The following is a 21193-nucleotide window of genomic DNA, read 5'->3' as shown; positions in this document are numbered from 1 at the left end:
CGTCCTTTGGTCCGTATTACATGGTTCTCGTCTTTTGGTCCGTATAACATGGTTCTCGTCCTTTGGTCCGTATTGCATGGTTCTCGTCCTTTGGTCCGTATAACATGGTTCTCGTCCTTTGGTCCGTATTATATGGTTCTCGTCCTTTGGTCCGTATTACATGGTTCTCGTGTTTTGGTCCGTATTGCATGGTTCTCGTCCTTTGGTCCGTATTGCATGGTTCTCTTCCTTCGGTCCGTATTACATGGTTCTCGTCCTTTGGTCCGTATAACATGGTTCTCGTCCTTTGGTCCGTATTACATGGTTCTCGTCCTTTGGTCCGTATTGCATGGTTCTCGTCCTTTGGTCCGTATTGCATGGTTCTCTTCCTTTGGTCCATATTACATGGTTCTCGTCCTTTGGTCCGTATTACATGGTTCTCGTCCTTTGGTCCGTATTGCATGGTTCTCGTCCTTTGGTCCGTATTGCATGGTTCTCGTCCTTTGGTCCGTATTACATGGTTCTCGTCCTTTGGTCCGTATTACATGGTTCTCGTCCTTTGGTCCGTATTGCATGGTTCTCGTCCTTTGGTCCGTATTGCATGGTTCTCGTCCTTTGGTCCGTATTGCATGGTTCTCGTCCTTTGGTCCGTATTGCATGGTTCTCTTCCTATGGTCCATATTACATGGTTCTCGTCCTTTGGTCCGTATTACATGGTTCTCGTCCTTTGGTCCGTATTGCATGGTTCTCGTCCTTTGGTCCGTATTGCATGGTTCTCGTCCTTTGGTCCGTATTACATGGTTCTCGTCCTTTGGTCCGTATAACATGGTTCTCGTCCTTTGGTCCGTATTGCATGGTTCTCGTCCTTTGGTCCGTATTGCATGGTTCTCGTCCTTTGGTCCGTATAACATGGTTCTCGTCCTTTGGTCCGTATTACATGGTTCTCGTCCTTTGGTCCGTAATGTATGGTTTTCGTCCTTTGGTCCGTATTACATGGTTCTCGTCCTTTGGTCCGTATTACTTGGTTGTCGTCCTTTGTTTTGTATTGCTTGGTTCTCGCCTTTTGGTCCGTATTGCATGGTTCTCGTCCTTTGGTCCGTATTACATGGTTCTCGTCTTTTGGTCCGTATAACATGGTTCTCGTCCTTTGGTCCGTATTGCATGGTTCTCGTCCTTTGGTCCGTATAACATGGTTCTCGTCCTTTGGTCCGTATTATATGGTTCTCGTCCTTTGGTCCGTATTACATGGTTCTCGTGTTTTGGTCCGTATTGCATGGTTCTCGTCCTTTGGTCCGTATTGCATGGTTCTCTTCCTGCGGTCCGTATTACATGGTTCTCATCTTTTGGTCCGTATAACATGGTTCTCGTCCTTTGGTCCGTATTACATGGTTCTCGTCCTTTGGTCCGTATTGCATGGTTCTCGTCCTTTGGTCCGTATTGCATGGTTCTCTTCCTTTGGTCCATATTACATGGTTCTCGTCCTTTGGTCCGTATTACATGGTTCTCGTCCTTTGGTCCGTATTGCATGGTTCTCGTCCTTTGGTCCGTATTGCATGGTTCTCGTCCTTTGGTCCGTATTACATGGTTCTCGTCCTTTGGTCCGTATTACATGGTTCTCGTCCTTTGGTCCGTATTGCATGGTTCTCGTCCTTTGGTCCGTATTGCATGGTTCTCGTCCTTTGGTCCTTATTGCATGGTTCTCGTCCTTTGGTCCGTATTGCATGGTTCTCTTCCTTTGGTCCATATTACATGGTTCTCGTCCTTTGGTCCGTATTACATGGTTCTCGTCCTTTGGTCCGTATTGCATGGTTCTCGTCCTTTGGTCCGTATTGCATGGTTCTCGTCCTTTGGTCCGTATTACATGGTTCTCGTCCTTTGGTCTGTATTACATGGTTCTCGTCCTTTGGTCCGTATTGGATGGTTCTCGTCCTTTGGTCCGTATTGTATGGTTCTCGTCCTTTGGTCCGTATAACATGGTTCTCGTCCTTTGGTCCGTATTACATGGTTCTCGTCCTTTGGTCCGTAATGTATGGTTTTCGTCCTTTGGTCCGTATTACATGGTTCTCGTCCTTTGGTCCGTATTACTTGGTTGTCGTCCTTTGTTTTGTATTGCTTGGTTCTCGCCTTTTGGTCCGTATTGCATGGTTCTCGTCCTTTGGTCCGTATTGCATGGTTCTCGTCATTTGGTCCGTATTGCATGGTTCTCGTCCTTTTGTCCGTATTACATGGTTCTCGACCTTCCGTCATTATTGTATGGTTCTCGTCCTGTGTTCCTCTTTGAATGGTTCTCGTCCTGCGGCTTTTAGTGAGTTTTTCTAGTATGTAATATTGATAACTTTTCTATTGATAGGTCCGTTTCGTTTGAGCGTTGTATAAACAAGTGTTTCCTTTCTGTATTTTTTTGTTTTTTAAACAATTTCGATTAGTTCAGATATTTATATACTCGTTCAAAAAGAAATATGAATCATCCAATAATGACCAAAGGGCGAGACAGTCCACCAAGGACAAAGGACGAGACCATCTACTAAGGACGAAGGACGAGAACCCCCAAATTTCTAGTTTAAAACCATTCAAACGGGAAAACCCAACGGTTTAATCTATATAAAAAAATGATTATTATAGTTTCCCAGAAAAAAAAAAGAAACAATTAGTACATTTTTTCAACAGGTCGCCCTGAACATGAATTATTTGCTGCTAGATGTCAAGCAACCTACTATCAATCAATTTAAGAATCGGAACAATCTATATATTTTCATAATGTATATAAACATCGGTTTATTAAGTTTTTCCGTGTCTCTCTCTCTCTCTACTTGAACGTATGAAAATATGACATTTTGTATCAACCGATTATATAACTGTTTGACAGATCAACCAACAACTCAATGTAGTCAATCAAGCAATCCACTCAAATATTTTACATCAATTAATTCTCGTAAAGGTTGAACTTCACTAGAACATTTGTTATAGAATAGATCTGAAGAAATATACCGTGACCATGTCGAAAACAAACAAGGTCGTGGAAACCTTTATTAGTCATAACGCATTAGGTAAATAGGTAGAAACTTATAGACAAAACATTTACATTTTTTATTTAGTGTTTTTTGTTGTGTTTTTTTTTTTTTTTTGTGTGTGTGTGTGTTTTTTGTTTTTTATTCTGGGGAGGGGCAACTTTTTTGTTGTTGTTGTATTTTACCTAGTGATAGAAACAATGATACATAGACCTTTTTTCTAGAAAATAAATACGCCAACCGAAGATCGTAGGCCGATATATGTACAATTCTTTTTCGAGGATCTCGATTGAGGTGGTTCCAGAAGGAATATGATTCATTTGTAATAGATATACGAGTAATTTCTATTATATCTATTTAATCATATATGGTATTGAACATAACATGTATGGGTCTTGTGCATAGTTCCCACTGACACAGACCCGTAAAATAAAATCATCGAATATAAACCTGTTAGATCTTCAGACAGAAGTCCTCCCACAAGAGCAAGATATTAATTCAATTCTTATTTTGCGTTGTGTAGGTGAAGTCGGTTTTTCCCCAATTAACATGTCAGCTGCCAAAATTATATACAATTTGCTTTGATTAGCCCTAAACATATAATAAAATTGTCAAATCTGTACGGCGAAGAGACAAAACATCAAAGAGGGGTCAAGTTCAATTGTGATTTTAGCATTTTCGTCTGTATTTCTTGTTGACTTGCTACATGTAGTGAACATATTGGTTTCCCCTTTTCGTCCTTGAAATTGATGGATTATGTGGAACAAAAATTCCGAACAACACAAAGATTGTGCCATATTGAACATTTATGTAGTGATACAAATATTTTATGTTTAACGTCCATATGGATTTTTTGCATATGGTCAGAGATTTTTTAAGGGGCAAAGTGGATGATGTTTTCGTTTTTTAAAATTAGATATCGACTTTCTTTCATATACCCCGATTGGTTGCATATCTTTACAGGCTTTCGTAACATGGTTTACTTCCTGTTTTACCAATACTTTTAATCACGCGTAGGGGTAAGCTAAGCACGACAACGCGTTCATTTTTCTGTTCAAACTGTAAAGTTTGATAATCTAACCCTATTGTGGACATTGTTTCTTTTGATTTACATAATTCCAACTGTTTTGATTCCGACATGTGTTTTTATATGTTCTTCCTTGCATATGTGACGAATTTAGGGTATTGTGAATTTTGACATGTGTTCTGTTCATATGCACCTTTTTTACGTTTTTAAGAATGGCTGAATTGAGTAGGTTCAACCGAATAAGCTGCATGGTTTTCAATTTACAGTGTGTTTCTAAAATTAAGGAACTGAAAATTGGTACCATTAAAACGTTTAATCCCGCTGCAATATGTTTGCACCTGTCCTAATTCATGAATCTGATGTTCAGTGTTTGTCGTCTGTTTTTGTGGTTCATAAGTGATGCTCGTTTCTCATTTTTAATTAGATTAGACCGTTGGTTTTCCCGTTTTATTAATGGTTTTACATTTGTAATTTGTGGGACCCTTTATAGTTCGGTGTAGCCAAGGCTCCGTATTGAAGGCCTTACCTTGACCTATAATGGTTTACTTTTATAAATTGTTACTTGTATAGAGAGTTGTCTCATTGGCACTCACACCACATCTTCCTATATCTATTAATTGCCATTTAGACGATTGGTGTTTGGGTATTTTTCATATTCTGTGTCACTTTTTGGTCATAAAGCTTTTGACGCGTTTGCGTATTTAAACATATTTTGTTTTCCAATCTTTGGTTGGAGCGATAGTCAATAAAAAGCGTCAGACGCAGAAAAATTCAAAAGGATTCATTTTCATTTTAAGTAAGGTTTTGGATGGTATAAGTCTCCAGTCAAGGGCGAACATTTGAATTTTGTGAAGGGCGGGAAGGGATGATTTAAGAAATATATTTTCTAACCTGGTAAGAGCTTATTAACCCAAAATATGAATAATTTCTAAACAAAACAAAAAACAAACATTATTTAATGCGTACATGCGTACATGTAGCAGCAAATGAAAAAGAATACTTAGTGCGGATTTATTCTCCTGGCCCCTCCATATCAAACGGTTGTCCTATGTAAAGTATTTCAAATGACTATTTACGAAACAAACGTTTCTCCATTAATGAATAGTATTGTACAGGCGCATATATATAATCCAATAAAAATACAGTAACATGACAGAATTACGTTCCTTGACAGTAACTGTCCGGATTGTTTTTACACGGTCAACTAATAATAAATGACATTGTCCTCGGTAATTGTCCATTACTGGCTTACGACATTCAACAATAAAACATACCGTCTAATAAAATGAATTGATATGTCGTTTTCTGTATAAAATGCCGGAAATGAAAATACATGTTTACAAAGTGCATAAGATCAATTTATCCTACACAAACCCAAAATAAGTCCTGTCAGTATTTCCGTGTGTTTCCTGATCAAATTGACAAAGGCTTTATCAAAATATATAAAGCTAAGGGCGGGAATATGGATATTCCTTAAAAAAATCGAAATCATTATTTATGTACACTTCCTTCCTCACAGAATATTTAGTTTATGTCAGAGCTATCTTACTTTAAATTTGTTTACTGACCCTATTAATATAATTTATATCATTCAATTACGAAGAAAGGCGGACAGGCGGATAGTTCTTAGCAAATCGGTCATAATATCTAATAGTTCGGAAAAGATTCACTAGAATATCGGACTACCCAATTAACTCTTCCAATGACATGCCCTTTCAACCAAACATTGCATGATCAAACTAATTACCGAACAGTTCATTTTTTAATTCATTTTTCACCACATTTCAATATTTCCCACTAATCATACGTCTATCATTTTTAATTTTAGTTTCTTTTATATATTTCGGAGTTTAGTATGACGTGTAAATTATCACTGAACTAGTATACATTTTTGTTTAGGGGTCAGTTAAAGCACGCCTCCGGGTGCGGTATTTTCTCGCTACATTGAAGACACCTTAGTGGTGATCGGCTGTTATTTTCACCATTTCCATTCTCAATTTTATTTGTTATTAAAATGTCGTACATGTAAATATACCGACAAAGATTGTGAATGAAAATGGGGAATATATGAAAGACACACCAACCCGACCAAAGAGCAGATAACAGCCGTAATCCACCATTGGGTCTTCAACGCAGCGAGAAAATCCAGCACCGGGAGGTTGGCCTCAGCTTGCCTCTTAATAAAATTGTGTACTCGTTATATACCATGTGTGGCATACTAGTAAAATACATCTTTGTCATTAAGTCTACTGTGATTTTTTTTTTTATTTGCAATCAAACCGCATTTCCATATTTTAATGTTGAAGCTAGACGACAAAATCATGTGTTCCCGCAAACGCAGTGACGCCAGACGTGTTGATTTGGCAGGTATCATTAAATAGGCATGCTTCATATTTATACGTCGAATGCGTTTTGAGATATTCATATAATTCTTAAACTATTTTCTAAAATTCTTAGTATGTTGCTTAGTCTTCTGCAGTAGTGCTTTATTGTTACAGAATTGAGGACAATCGTGTTCCTTAACTGTACGTCACTGCGTATTTATATAATTTTTACATCTGATTGCTGATGTAAAGATGTTCATATTTCTTAAACCCAGTCGGTTTATTGGTTTGTAAGAATAAAACAACAATAACGATATACGTACGCGCCAAATTCACGTAAACATACATGGTACGTTGATCACTTTGTGAAAATAAATGTACACATGTATAACAGTAATAAACATCTTATAAGGTCAAATTATAGACCGTTCTTTCACAAGATAGAGTTAAATGTATACCTTGGGAAGGCAGTATTCTATTTTCAATTCTTTCCGAAAAAATAGTTTAATTAAACAATCCTCTTCAGTAGTGAAAAAGAAACGGAATCTCAAAATTCGACGTAGTTTCTTTCTGCAAAACATCATTATTTGCTATGGTGGTCAATTATTAGTAAGGAGTGTGGTATGTTAAAGGTCTGATCATAAAATTCAGGGTAAGGTAACACATGTTACTGCAGATTGTAACATTATGAACTAGCATGTTTTACGATCGACTCAGCATGTTGGTCTGGATCAAACCATGGTGAATACTCATATAGCTATCGTCCTGAATATTCATAAACCACCATCCATCGTTATTATTTTCAATTTATGATATAAAAAAATATTATAATTTGAACGCAGCAGCATTTAGGATGTTCGCTCCGCTAGTTTTTGAATTTTAGTCAGACACTAAAAATCCTCTGGTTTTATCCATGTTTTGCCATTTTTTTCAACGAACCAAAACTTTTCTTTATATAATTTTATTATATATAGTCCTAAAAGCAACTTTTGAAACCTTTTAAAAGACAAAAGTGGACACTGAAATAAAGATGAAAATCGAGAGAAAATCATTTCCGCCAAATTTTCAATGTCTTATATCTCGATAACAAGCACACAGTCCCTTAATTTTTTCTGCTTTTTCAGTTCCTATATTAATATGCTATTATTTTATTTATAACAGTCTTTTGAGAAGATTGTTATTCTGAAACAGAGTAGCGGACATCCTTAATGGGACTTTTGTTTTGAATTTGCAGAATTAAAGTAGTTGCTCTATGTAAAGACATTTTGTTCAACCAAACAGGTATTTTCAACTTTCTAAAGTTCAAGTTCTTCACGTGGTTTGAACACTATTGTGTGGCATGTTCTTGGGCACGAAGCCTATTTTTCGCAATGTTTTCATGCACATTGGTAAACAAAGCAACGTATATGCTATATTTGTTCCGTTAATTAGTGACAGAACTGGTAACACTATAGTATTCTTGTTTATTTTCTTGTTGTAGTAAATAGCGTGTGCGTAGAAACAGTTATCACCAATGACAATTGTAAGTACATGTTTGTGTCCATTTATCGCCAGTAACCACTATATGATATATAATCGTGAGATCCAATAATTACCAATGACAAAACACATATATATAATTCAATAGTGATAAATATATCTTGTTTACACCATGGGGCCAATACTAAGGGAGACCCGCACATATATCATCCATTAATATAATTATCGTAAATAAATTAAAAATAGTACTAAATAAGATTATTGAAATGTTATATCAAAATTATGTTGGCGAAAATTTTATTGCAAATCGGGCTGCTACAAGGATATCCATTTAAAGGCTGCCTCTATGACTTTTATTTGTCGGTCGTCCTGCTATTGTGACGTTTGCCAACGCATATATAAAAGGAGGAATCTTATTCAATACAACGAGGATAATAAACATTAACATCTATAACTTGGACTTAAGGATAAATACAAATCCGTTACAATGAATTTTTACCTTCAAATTCTTCTGTTTTTCACAATAATAGGTAAGTCAACATTTTGATAATTTATTTATTTTATATTAAACTTATTATAATCGTAATTATGAAAATGAAAGTAAGAATCGGAATAAATCATTTTGGTAGTACCGAAGCTAAATTCTTAACTACAACAATGTAAACTACTGGAGATCGGTTAAACATAAATATTGAAGTCATTATATTGTTTTTGAAGTATTGGCCCAACGAATTATTTTTTTGGGGCAAACAAAACACGTATTTGTTTTAATTGAGGTGCAAAAATAACATTAGCGCTATTTCCACAATGCTTACAATAATTAAGAATGAATCATTTTTAAATTTTGAAAAAAATAATTTCTTTACCTTGTCAATCTTTTGCTCTTTTTTCAAAGTATTTTCAAATATATTTAGCTCTTACCAAACATCACAAAGCTTGACAAGAATTTGTAGTTCTGTTTATTGTTTCATAATTTTGCTAACATTGAAGACGAAACTTGAAATGTAAATGTGAATGCAGATTTTTGTCATTCAGGACATATATCACATGTAGCTAATTCAAACATTTATTTCTTGCAGCACTAGCCTCATCACAAAGTAAGTATGTTTATGTTCTTAACGTTTCTACGTATTTATATGTCCCGGGCTTTGGAATGATTTAGTCTGAGGTTTCTTCGAAATAAATTACTTTTTTAACGTTTCTATGTCTGTATACCCCCCTGGCTTTCATGTGTTTGATGTTTGGGCGTTCCAGATGAAGACAAAACTTGAAAATCCCATAGAACATACGGTCTTTATAAAGAATTATTTTAATTTACGTACAATAAATCAAATTCATATCAAATTCCTATCATGTGTAAATTCCTCAACACTGTATTAACATAGTCAAAAGATTTGCTGTCTATGTTTGGCCTATAACCTAATAACTATAACTAGTTTTTTGGGTCACTCCCATTTGGCGGTGTAATTAATTTTCTGTGTTTTCCAAACCACATTTTTTATAATTTCTTTGCCTTTTAATTTCATTGTTTTTCTCAAGCGTCTTGTTTGTAATCGAAATCTGCGTCTAGCATACACTAAGGTTGTCATATTATCTATGGTAATTTTATTCGTTAACCAGTTACACTTGAAACCAAAAGTCTATAACAACAACATATAAAAAGCTTGAGAGCATTACAAACCTACACACAAACGAAAGCCGTCTAAGGTCATTTTTGCCGGAATTATCTGCTTCTATTTTAAGGTTTATTATTTATTAAATGGCAGGATGGTTGCCATAACTCAATAGATAAATATCTCCTTTTCGCATAAAGAAACCACATTAATGACAACCACTGTAAGCCTATACTGGTTACATCTGGTTTACCATTTCATGAAACTACAGTATTTCAGTCAATATAGTATGTCCATTGTTTAACATTACAATAATGACCATTAATGTCATGAGGAAGTAGTTAAAGAAACATATAATTTACAAGTTATATCAATATTGTTTCTGTCAATTTGGAAATATCTGGTTAGCCGATCTTAGATTATTTTGCTTATTTTTTGGATAACTTGGTTATATAGCTCTATAAAAAGTTTATTACTATCAACTACACCGTTTTTGTTGGCGTCTTTGTTCGATTAAACTTTATGTTTTCTTGAATATTTTAGTCAGTTGTGTTGAATGTCTGCGTTGTCCGTTTGATGTTTTTAGTTACTAGATCCCACTTACCTCATGAATAGATTACTTTAGTTGTATTTGGCATAACTTTTACGATTGTGGTCCTGAATGCTATCAACTTCATACTTTATTTTTTGGCCTTTATAACTATTTTTGATTTGAGCGTCCCTGATGAGTCTTTTGTAGACGAAATGCGCGTCAGTCGCATATACATCCTGATATCTATGATGAGTTAATTTATAACGACTAGATGCTAGTGGAGTTTTCATTTCTCGACGGTATCAACAGACCAGTAGTCAGCACTTCTGTGATGACATGAATTGTCATTGATATGGTCATATTTATAAATTAACTGTTAACAAAACTTAGAATTTTTTAATACTCAGGCTTTTCTACCTCAGGAACAGATTACCTTAGCAGTATTTGGCAAAACTGTAGGAATTTTGGTTCTCAATGCTCTTCAAATTCGTTCTTTATTTGGCCTCTTTGACTTTTTTTTATTTGAATGTCACTGAGTCTTTTGTAGACGAACCGCGCGTCTGGGCACATACAAAATTTCAATCCTGGTATCTATGATGAGTTTTTGTTACATTAACATATTATAGATATAGGAAGATGTGGTATGAGTGTCTATGAGACTACGTCTTACCTAATTATGTCAATAGAGTGGAACTATAAACAACTGTCATTCAAGTTTGAGGTTAAGCTTTCTATTCAAATAAACTCATCATAGATACCAGGATTAAATTTTGTATTGACGCCAGACGCGTGTTTAGTCTACAAAAGACTCATCGGTGACGCTCGAATCCCAAAAAGACCAAATGAAGTACGAAGTTGAAGAGCATTATGTATTATTCACTATGTTTTACGAAAATTGACTGTAACAAGTCAGGAATATGTAAGTCGTTTTTCATTTTTTTTTCTTAGGTTTGACTTTGTTAGTTGTGATGGACTTCTTCTCTGATGGATGATTTTATTTCCAATTCAAAAATGTGTTTTCGATTCGTTTCGTTGATTGATAAAATATAACGTTTGCTTTTGTCAGTTTTAAAGAAATGTTCCTATCTAAATTTGTCTGGGAGTTATATACTTTTCTTTATACTTTATTTTATTGTATTTGAAAGTAAATAAGCATTTTGTTTTATCAGACTAACTATTTAATAATGTAGTGAAATATTAATTAGAATTGGAAGGAATTAATTCGTCGAATATAAGTCATTCAGACAAAGCTGAGTTGGGATGTGTTTTGTTAATTTTTTCATTCACAATTATTGTTCATTTCTTGTCTTGTATTAAAAAACAACTATTTCTGCAAATTTGTAATTATTCACTTTGGCAGACGGTTTCATTTTTTTCTAGATTTAACCAGTTCTTACATACAATTAATGTCCATCAAACAATCACTGGACAGTCTATAGGAAGGAATAGTGATTTATATATATGTTGGTTGATATTAACATTTTTTACTCATGCACTGATTCTATGAACTGTGTTTTTTTCCCCATTTTGTCCAAACTTTTCTGCTTATTTATACATTCCTCGTTTTGAAATACTTTGGTTTAGTAGCTCCTTAAGAGACCTAGGGTCAATGAAGAAAAGCGCTCGGAAAGAAAGAAATATATAAAGAAAAACTGTCGTTTTAAAGAATGTGTGATTTTTATATCGCTATACTATTATTACTTTAAGATTGTATTTTCGACCAATAGCATTACAAGTAGATTGTCCCCTTTTAATTGAATAATGAGTGATGAGAGTGTAGTATAAAATTAACAAGTGTGATGTCTAAATGTGATTTTTTAGTGTTATTCGTAAGACAACACTAATAATTTGATCGGAAATATAATTAACATTTCATTTGTTGCAATGTGTACTAGGATACATGTGTCATGTTGACCTTACAACTTGCAACGAAATTTATTCAATATGTTTTATTGCTATATAATGTTGAGTTATTAATGCCATTTGGCCGATATATATGTTGTGTACAAGTTGTAATGTTGTACAAATTATAATTTGTACAACACTACAACTTGTACACAACATATATATCGGCCAAATGGCATTAATATATAGCAGATTTTTTATACAAGTTATCAGTGTTTTATGACCTGCTGAACACAAATTGATGATGCAAGCACACAGTCTTTTGCTTCGCATATTTCTGTCATATTTTCATAACTTCATGATACAGTCTGATACTGAGCATTGACACAAAAACATTATAAGACCACACAAAGATTTTGTATGGAGATGAATATGGTATAAGGAAAAAAATAAAATTAGAATTTAAACCATTCAGGTATCCTCATTTCCAGTTTGAAGACAAGGAGAAAAGCACTAAATGTTAGGTTGAAGTATAATATTTTGAATTTAAAACATTCCACTGGTACATTTTATAAGATACACCTGTATCACCTGTTGCAAGAAGGAAGGTGTCAAAAAACTTATAACTTGTACAAAAATCCTGTACAAATTATAATTTGTACAAACTTACATCTTGTACACAACATATACATTACGGTTTTTACAAGGTAAATAGATCAATGTTCATTGACAGAAAGAATCAATGAAAAAAAACTAAAATATTATTATAATATATTTTTATTTTATTTTATTTTACAGCTTTTAGAAGATTCAGAGCAATACCCAGAAGAACAGCAAGTATGTTTTCAATGATTATATTCAGAATATATTGACTTTACTGTTTAACATGTGCTGGTAATTGTAATTTCATTACTCAGTTTTTCAGTTTTCAAACATTTGACGTTATCGATGTGAATCACAACGGTTTTATATTGCCAATTCATATTAAAAAATAAACGTAGAACGAATCACATCGGTCATTGATTAAACGGTTACCGATTTTCAATCATTTTTTTAAATATTATTCTCCGATTTGTAATATTGTTTCATATAAACATTCTACATGTGTATACATTTATTCATTTAATTCATTTGTCTAAAAATCATAAATCGAACAAATATAATATAATATAATAAATATATAAAATAGACAAAATGATTTTTGTTTACATGTTTTTCAATTGGCTTTAAACATGACATTTTATTCTATTTATAGATAGATATATCCAAAGCAGAAGATCATCATCACCGTTACGTAAGTTCATTTAAATTTTTTCTTTTTTTTTTTAAATCACATTAAAAGTACAATGGTAATGTTTTTGTTACGACAATAGTCATATGTGTTTGTATGTTTAAAAAATATACTTAAACCAGATGTGAAGATTGTGAAAAAATAGCAGAAATCATTTGCTCTCTAACCATATTGCTTGACATAAACGTGAGTCCTTATTATTATAGGTTGCACTTTGTAAGTACAGCTGATTCTCAAACCACTCCTCTTTTGGAGAGATATAGAATATTCATAGATAGTTAATTATGTTTACATACTGGTTCCCAGATATGATCTATATGTTAATCTCATAGAGACATAACTTGGGAATGTCATCAGTAAATATATATAAATGCATATTTTTTATATTGAAATCTGTAGTAATCCTACAGTCAAGGTAGGGATAGTTAAGAAATTTAAAGTTTAAACTCTTAGAAGTCCGGGGCATATAAACGTTGAAAATATGCCGCACAGCCCTATATTTTGACCTTTGAAAAAAAAATTTGTAGTGCATATGAACTTTCTATTCAAGAATATGATTTTTTTCAAAACTTCATTGTAAAAGTGGTACAGTTTTAGCCGTAAAATGAGTGCTATGGGAAATTGCAAGGTCGATATTTACAGAAATACAACCTATAATAGTTAACCAGTAGATATTCAAAGGGTGTTTCTGTAAATCAAACATATGATGAAATAGATTACCTTAGCCGTATTTGGCACAACTTTTTTGGAATTTTGGATCCTCATGCTCTTCCACTTCGTTCTTGTTTGGCTTTATAAATATTTTGATATGAGCGTCACTGATGAGTCTTATGTAGACGAAACGCGCGTCTGGCGTACTAAATTATAATCCTGGTACCTTTGATAACTATTTTCACCACTGGTTCGATGCCACTGCTGGTGGACGTTTCGTCCCCTGGGGTATCACCAGCCCAGTAGTCAGCACTTCAGTGTTGACATGAATATCAATTATGTGGTCATTTTTATAAATTTCCTGTTGACAAAACTTTGAACTTTTCGAAAAACTAAGGATTTTCTTATCCCAGGAATAGATTACCTTAACCGTATTTGGCACAACTTTTTGGAATTTTGGATCCTCAATGCTCTTCAACTTCGTACTTGTTTGACTTTATACATAATTGATATGAGCGTCACTGATAAGTCTTATGTAGACGAAACGCGCGTCTGGCGTACTAAATTCTGGTACCTTTGATAACTATAATTGTAATGGTATGAATTCAAAGCAAAGTTTTCGATTTTGTTTCATTTCACGTAATAACCAGACATGCTGTCAGAACTCTCGTAAAATTGTGTATCACTCATTGTACAGTACCGTATGTTTCGTTTCAATTGCATATAGATATCTTCTGTTAGTGCATATGATATAAGGGGAGACAATAATGTTAATCGTTCTTAACTAAATAATCTGGTTCTACATAAGATATACTGATTACGATTTGATTTTTTTTATTTTTTTGGGATTTTAACGCCACTTTTAAGCACCGCATTTATGCTATTTCGTGGCGGCCAATTTTTATTTGTGTAGGAAGCGGAGTTCACGGAAAAAAACACCGACCTTAAAACTTAACATTTTATTCTATTTGGTGTCGTGCAATTTGTTTTTATAATATTCCTCAGTCATGTTTGTGTGTATATTTGTATGGTATTTCGTAATTCTTCTCTTGTACAATTCAACCCTAAAACTAGCTTTCGTAGTTATTGCGCATTATTTTTCTGTGTTCATTTTTATATTTTCGACAGTTACATTATAGAAAACTATTTTTATTCTCTCTCATCGATTCATAAATATAGATATGCATTACTTACAGACAAAATAATTGAATTACAATTGAATTAGAATTTATTTTATACAGTGGGAGGTTACTCACCTTTTCCACAATTTGGTAAGCTTGTATATTTATTATAGCTTAATACTAGTATATATTTAGTTAGTCTTTAATAGATTATTTTTACATTATTTTTACGAGTTTTGGCAAAAAACTGTAAAATTTATACTTATTACAGATCATAAGTTTGAGAAGAAATTCAATTTTATTTTTTAAAAAAACGAAAGATTTTGCATTGTTTTTTGTGTAAAATATAATTTCTTTCTTATAAGACCATCAACTAGTTTCTTCAATATTTGAATCTTAAATTGATTTTAAAGGCAATTCACAATCAGTATGCATTTTTGATAATATTTTTGTTAATTTATGGTAGATTTAGACTTTTTCTCTCAACCAGTTGGTAAGCTGCTTAGTATAGCATCAGTTTTAACTATTTAAAAATTGTATAGAGTAGTTTTTATCTTAACCCGAATAATTCAGTCTGTACCTGTGATCGACGCTGAGGATATAACCACTGAATTATTCGGATAACTATTTCCTAATCTTATTTATAAATCTGTAAATTACTCATTTTTCAATGAGTTATCTCTACTTAATGGTAGAAGTGCTTGCATGCGTATCTATGTCCCATTTCTTTCTTTTTCACCGCGCTATAGCTAGCTAGTATTTTCCTATTCAAATACTGCATGTATTCAGCATGTGTTATAAGTTTACTAAACATTTTATACATAAAATGCACCAATAAATATTATCAATCAGAAAACTAGACAATGTGTATTCTGGAAAAAAATACATTACTTGCCTTTTCGTCGAATTCTTTTATATCTAAGACTATAGAATACAAAAGTATACATATTGTTTCCAATAGTTAAATTGTGTAAAACTTTTCAACGAATATAAATAGTTATATAAAAAAAGAGGTGTGGAGTATACGTAAATGAGACTGCATCTCAGCGAAACAAACATCAAGGCGACTAAAGTTTAACATACGCTTTTCAACAATTGATTATGGATGAAATATACGTTTAAACAGCGGTATACTACTGTTGCCTTTATTTATTTATTTAATGCCGCCAATGGGTTTTTAGTGGTTAATCCTTTACCAGAAACACGTGAAGTTAAACTATTGAAAGAAAAGGATGTATAAGATCCAAAGTTGTATCCCCAACATTTAATAACTAAGAGCCTATACATTATATCAAGGTCAGTCCAGCAATAATTTCAAAAACATTTAACAGACTAATATCTTCAATGACAGCTAAATTAACTTAACCAAAAATTACCCATAAAAGATGTACAAAGTGTAACACCGATCTATTATTGGAAATAACCATACAATTCCAAATAAGTGTTTTGTTTTGTTTTGTTTTGTTTTGTTATGTTTTTTGTTGATTTATAAAAACAGCTCTTTTTGTGGTTAAATATTACTATAATTAACGAAATATGTCATATCCTTTGCACGTAATAATCCATCACTTATCTTTTCTCTTGACAGGTAGTTCACAACCAATAATATTTGCTGGAGATGCACCAGATATGCCTGATGTTTGTAAGTATTCTGTATTATTATTCTGACAAAATGGTTTCTTGAAATCAACGTTCGCGTCGTTGGTTGATTGAAGTGGTGGTAAAAATTTACCAAATTGAAGCAGATAAGCGTATCACTACTACGCTAGGATATTAATAATAGATGGGTTACTCTACTGACCATCACATGCATCAGGAACATCAAGATCAATGACCAACAGAGTGATACCTGCTCCATAACTGTAAACCAATATCAAAACAATGAGAAAATTTACATTTTAGCATAACGAATAAAAAAGGTTAAAACGTATTGTTCTAATTACTTATGTACACTTTTACAAATATAAACATATCATATCATTATTATTGTCCTGTATACTAAAACTTCATAAACATTTATGTAGTTATCACTATATATAAAGACGTGTATTTATTTGCGAGTCTTTTGGATAGAAATCATGTTTGTTTCTTTTATTTGTGGTTGTTTTGTTTACCGTCTTAATAAGTAATACTTTTATATTTTTCTTGTTTCTTTCAGATAATCCATATGAGCATCTATGTAAGTACTCTTTTACTTTATTTGTGAAATATTGAAACTATTTTATATTGAGACCTTAATACAATAACTTAACTGGTTCTTGAAGAAAACAATAAATAATTTAAATAAATGCAAAAGAGACCAATATACAAAACGGAGACGTGATTGTATTCTTATTGTCGTTATGTAGACAAAAGCTTCTGGGCATGAATAATTCACAGTTATACCTACATTATGGAGAAAACCAGACACCTGTTATCATAAAAAAAATAACGCCAATATTAGGTTTCACAAATCATTTCATTCAAAGAAAACATAACAAGTCGAAAGATAACAAAGGGACAACAGCTGAATATATGACGATCAGAACATGAACAGTCCAATGAACAGCACCATCGTGAAGTTAAGATTGAACCACATCAAGCCTTGATAAAAACAACTAGAAGAGATAAAAGGTCTTACTCCACTAGTGACACCGATCATGTTTCTCCTGTAAAAATGTGTTAAAAACAATGTGTTGTCACCAGAAAACACAATATACATGTTATAGATTAGTTAATGTCTATTATGTAACACTAAGTTGTTTCCGAATTTATACAGCATCGCTTTTTATAAATTTTCGAATGCTAACACACCAAGAACATTTGAAATAAAAAATACTGTTTTGAAGAAAAGGTAAAGACAATCCTATACAAATATATCATGAAGTTTCAAAACAGTAACACTTGGTAAAAGACTGTTCTGTAAAGTCAGAAATAGTATTACAAAAAACATACAAATTAGCTTGACTTTGCTATCTTTGTGCATATTATTATGACTATAATTATGTTCGATCAACGTATTATTCTTGCGAATACAATTCTGTTTTTATTAATCTTAAAACAACTTAATGTATTTATCTTTTACAGCTGATATTGATGGTAGTGAGTATATATCTTCTAATCTTTAATTAGTTGTTGTTTCATCTTCAATTAATTGTTATCCTTTTGATAAACTGATTCTTAACAATTGAAAACAGCACGTTTAATAATTTCGTGCGTCCGGAGCGCTTTTTATTGATTTACCTTCATCAGGAACGCTCAAAGCCAAACATTTGAAATCCGAAGATGGATAAGTACTAAATGTGTCAATTTGTCAGAAAATTGTTAATATAGTAATCAATTGAAATTATATTTTATACTTTAAGACTCAAGGTAAAAAGGGCATATACTAAAATTTATGTTTTTAATATTATATTTATATTAGTAACTAGCTCGGGGATAAAACAAAATCACATATTTCTCATGCTTTAAATTTTGTATGCGCATAACCATTCTATTTTTTTTAAATCTCCTCCATATAAAGTTGAGCTTGATATATTTTTTCCTTTATTTGTAGTAGAATACATGCATCCAGGATACTGTAAGTATATTATAAATCTATCTACTGACATAGTTTATGTTATATATGACAGTCATAGCTAAACCAAAACGTGTAGTATATTTATGCCTCGTTCACACGTATCTTTAATTCGAATTGAATTCGAATCGAATGCGAATCGAATTCGCTAATCGCGTTCACGCACTCTTTATGTTATATATGACAGTCATAGCTAAACCAAAACGTGTAGTATATTTATGCCTCGTTCACACGTATCTTTAATTCGAATTGAATTCGAATCGAATGCGAATCGAATTCGCTAATCGCGTTCACACACTCTTCTTTTTTTAATTCGAATTGATTCGAATTGGCTAATTCGAATTAACTAATTCGCATTAGAAATACGTTTTTGTTAATCCGAATTACAGAACACCTTGCACAATAGACAACAAAATCGTCAAAATGAAAGCGGCGAACACGCAAAGTACAATCCACAAAATATAATACAAAAAAAATAATATTAAACTGTGTTGAAAAACGAAATAAATCCGACAGAAACCCTAAGATGCTATAATAAGCTAACGAGTTTTTTAACAGGAATGACGAAAAGAAAGATAAGGTTACTATCTGGCGGAAGCTTGTAACGGTGCATTATGTCTAAAACCAACCAAACAAATTTATTATAAACATAATTTATGCTCCTCTCTTTTTAAGGGATTTATGCCGTAACTAACGTATTAGTACACCAGTTCATTATACAGTAACTTATTGAACCGTAATATATTGACCTGAATAACGAATTTATTGCAAACAGAACTTTTTCTGCTGCGTTTTGAAGAGAAATAAACAATGAAACACAACAATATGCATGGACGACGTCAACTTTAACAGTAGACGTGACGTCATGAACCCCACTATGAAATTTTAATAACCCCGTACGGATTCATAGACGGTCTCCACGTGACAGCGTTAAACCAATCACATAGTGATAATTTACCCGCGGTGCGATAATTCATTATATTTATTTGTATTATTAATCTTTTCAGTAGGAGGTGGCTACAGAGCCATTCGACCAATGTGTAAGTTTATTAAAAGCATTTTAGCAGCATCTACCGCAAATTGTATACTTGTAGGTTTGCATGATTATATTACTTCTTCTAGGACAACTATATGTTATGACATTGTAGTGATATCCAAAACTTATTCGTCTTTTAATTACACTTGAACACTTGACGAAAGGGAGATAATTGGTATTCGTCATGAAACAAAATCCAGACAAATACCAAAACCACAGAAAAAACAATGAAATGTTTTATTCTACTAGTAAATTGGATTAAGGAATAAAGACAATACATGTTACAATGTAGGAAAATTAGATTTGTGATTATGCTATTTCTGATGAAAATTAATTTCTAATGTTGTTAATTTTATGAAATTTATAATTGTTATAAATGGTCTGCGTTGACATGTTAAAAAAAGACGAAAGATACCACAGGGATTCATTAAATAATTGACAACGCCATGGTTAAAAAAACAGACAGTACACAAAACACATCAAAGAAAACTCAAAACTGAGCAACATGAATCCTACTAAAACTGAGGCTGTTCTCATGTGCTCTAGAAGGGTAAGCAGATTATGTTCCACATGTTGCACCCGTCGTGTTGCTCATGATAGTTAGTTATTACAAAAATGTATCAAGGTATTTAACTTCTTTACTTATTAAAAAGAAGTTATGGCATATAACACAGATACAGTATGACTGACTATATAATAGTTATCAAAGGTACCAGGAACATATATTTAATACGCCAGACGCCCGTTTCGTCTACATAAGACTCATCAGTGACGTTCAGATTTAAATAGTTATAAAGCAAAACAAGTGCAACGTTAAAGAGCATTGAGGACCCAAAATTTAAAAAAATGTTGTACCAAATACGGCTAAGGTAATCTATTCCTGGGATAAGAAAATCCTTAGTTTTTCGAAAAATTCAAAGTTAATAATCTTTTTTCAGATGGATACTATACAGGGTAACCATAAGAACAGTTCAGGTAAATATTGCGTATTTTTTTCATATTTTACTGACATTTAAATTTTTCTTAAGAGCATTTTGCTTTATCCTAATGACAAAGCCGTCCTTCCTTTGTAACTTTGAACACTGTGTCTGTATTGTTTTTCCCGTCTGTATATTCCATGTACTTAGAAAATCTCATTCATCGACCTTTTTTATAAATAACTTTTGATTTTGTCAGTTTTTATTGACTCTCCAATTCTAAACTTGTACCTTAGGGTTGGGTATTTTTTATATACCTGATCACCACATTTTGTGAGAGCCGGGCGTAACTTAACGTAATTGATACTACAAGAAGTCCGCCTTCAAAGAACAAACTACAGTTACCATTTTAATGTGTTATTCTCATATACTGTTGCATTGCTCTTCTCTTAAAATACTTCAAGATAATAATTTAAAAAATGGTCTTTTGTTATTTTTAACTTTTTTATTATTTTTTTTATATAGGAGGAAACCACAACAAGAAGCTACAAACAACAATGACTTGCTATACAATGTTAAAATAATATATATTGTCATTGTTTCTCAGTCCATAAATTATTTGATACGCGATACTAGACTTAGTGTATTTGTCTTGTCATATTTAAATAATAAAATGTTCAATGTGTTATTGTTCTGTTTTCTTCAATTCTAATTTCTACGATAGGATAAAGCGGGTTATTAATAACTTTATACAGTTTCCTAAAGGAATTCGGATCATTTATGGTCATGCTTGTGCTTTTTCTTTAGAACATTT

The 21193-nt window shown here is 32.7% G+C and overlaps 1 protein-coding gene across 4 annotated transcripts; it reads left to right on the top strand.

Annotated features, from left to right (window-relative positions):
* The first annotated feature begins 8217 nt into the window (after positions 1 to 8217).
* Positions 8218 to 20442, top strand: LOC139495172 (uncharacterized). Of its 4 annotated transcripts, XM_071283365.1 has the most exons (12): positions 8218 to 8347; positions 8897 to 8914; positions 12606 to 12644; positions 13063 to 13101; positions 14991 to 15020; positions 15337 to 15363; positions 16459 to 16512; positions 17029 to 17049; positions 17937 to 17951; positions 18406 to 18429; positions 19434 to 19466; positions 20401 to 20442. In XM_071283365.1, exons 1-12 carry the CDS (start codon positions 8305 to 8307, stop codon positions 20418 to 20420), a joined length of 363 nt encoding a protein of 120 aa, XP_071139466.1. In that variant the 5' UTR covers positions 8218 to 8304; the 3' UTR covers positions 20421 to 20442. The 4 variants fall into 4 exon arrangements, with proteins under 4 accessions (XP_071139466.1, XP_071139468.1, XP_071139467.1 ...); XM_071283367.1 differs by lacking the exon at positions 14991 to 15020; XM_071283366.1 differs by lacking the exon at positions 15337 to 15363.
* Positions 20443 to 21193: the final 751 nt, after the last annotated feature.

This window comes from Mytilus edulis, chromosome 11 (assembly GCF_963676685.1).
Source record: "Mytilus edulis chromosome 11, xbMytEdul2.2, whole genome shotgun sequence".
In the NCBI taxonomy this organism is placed as follows: Eukaryota; Metazoa; Mollusca; class Bivalvia; order Mytilida; family Mytilidae; genus Mytilus; species Mytilus edulis.
This window is presented reverse-complemented; position numbering and strand designations above follow the sequence as displayed.

What these genes read in the sequence shown, in the direction of transcription:
- LOC139495172 (XM_071283365.1), top strand. Translation starts at nt 8,305, where the DNA reads ATGAATTTTTACCTTCAAATTCTTCTGTTTTTCACAATAATAG. An exon ending in ACCAGATATGCCTGATGTTT is followed by an intron (nt 16,513 to 17,028) that starts GTAAGTATTCTG and finishes TGTTTCTTTCAG; the next exon opens with ATAATCCATATGAGCATCTA. An exon ending in ATACATGCATCCAGGATACT is followed by an intron (nt 18,430 to 19,433) that starts GTAAGTATATTA and finishes TAATCTTTTCAG; the next exon opens with TAGGAGGTGGCTACAGAGCC.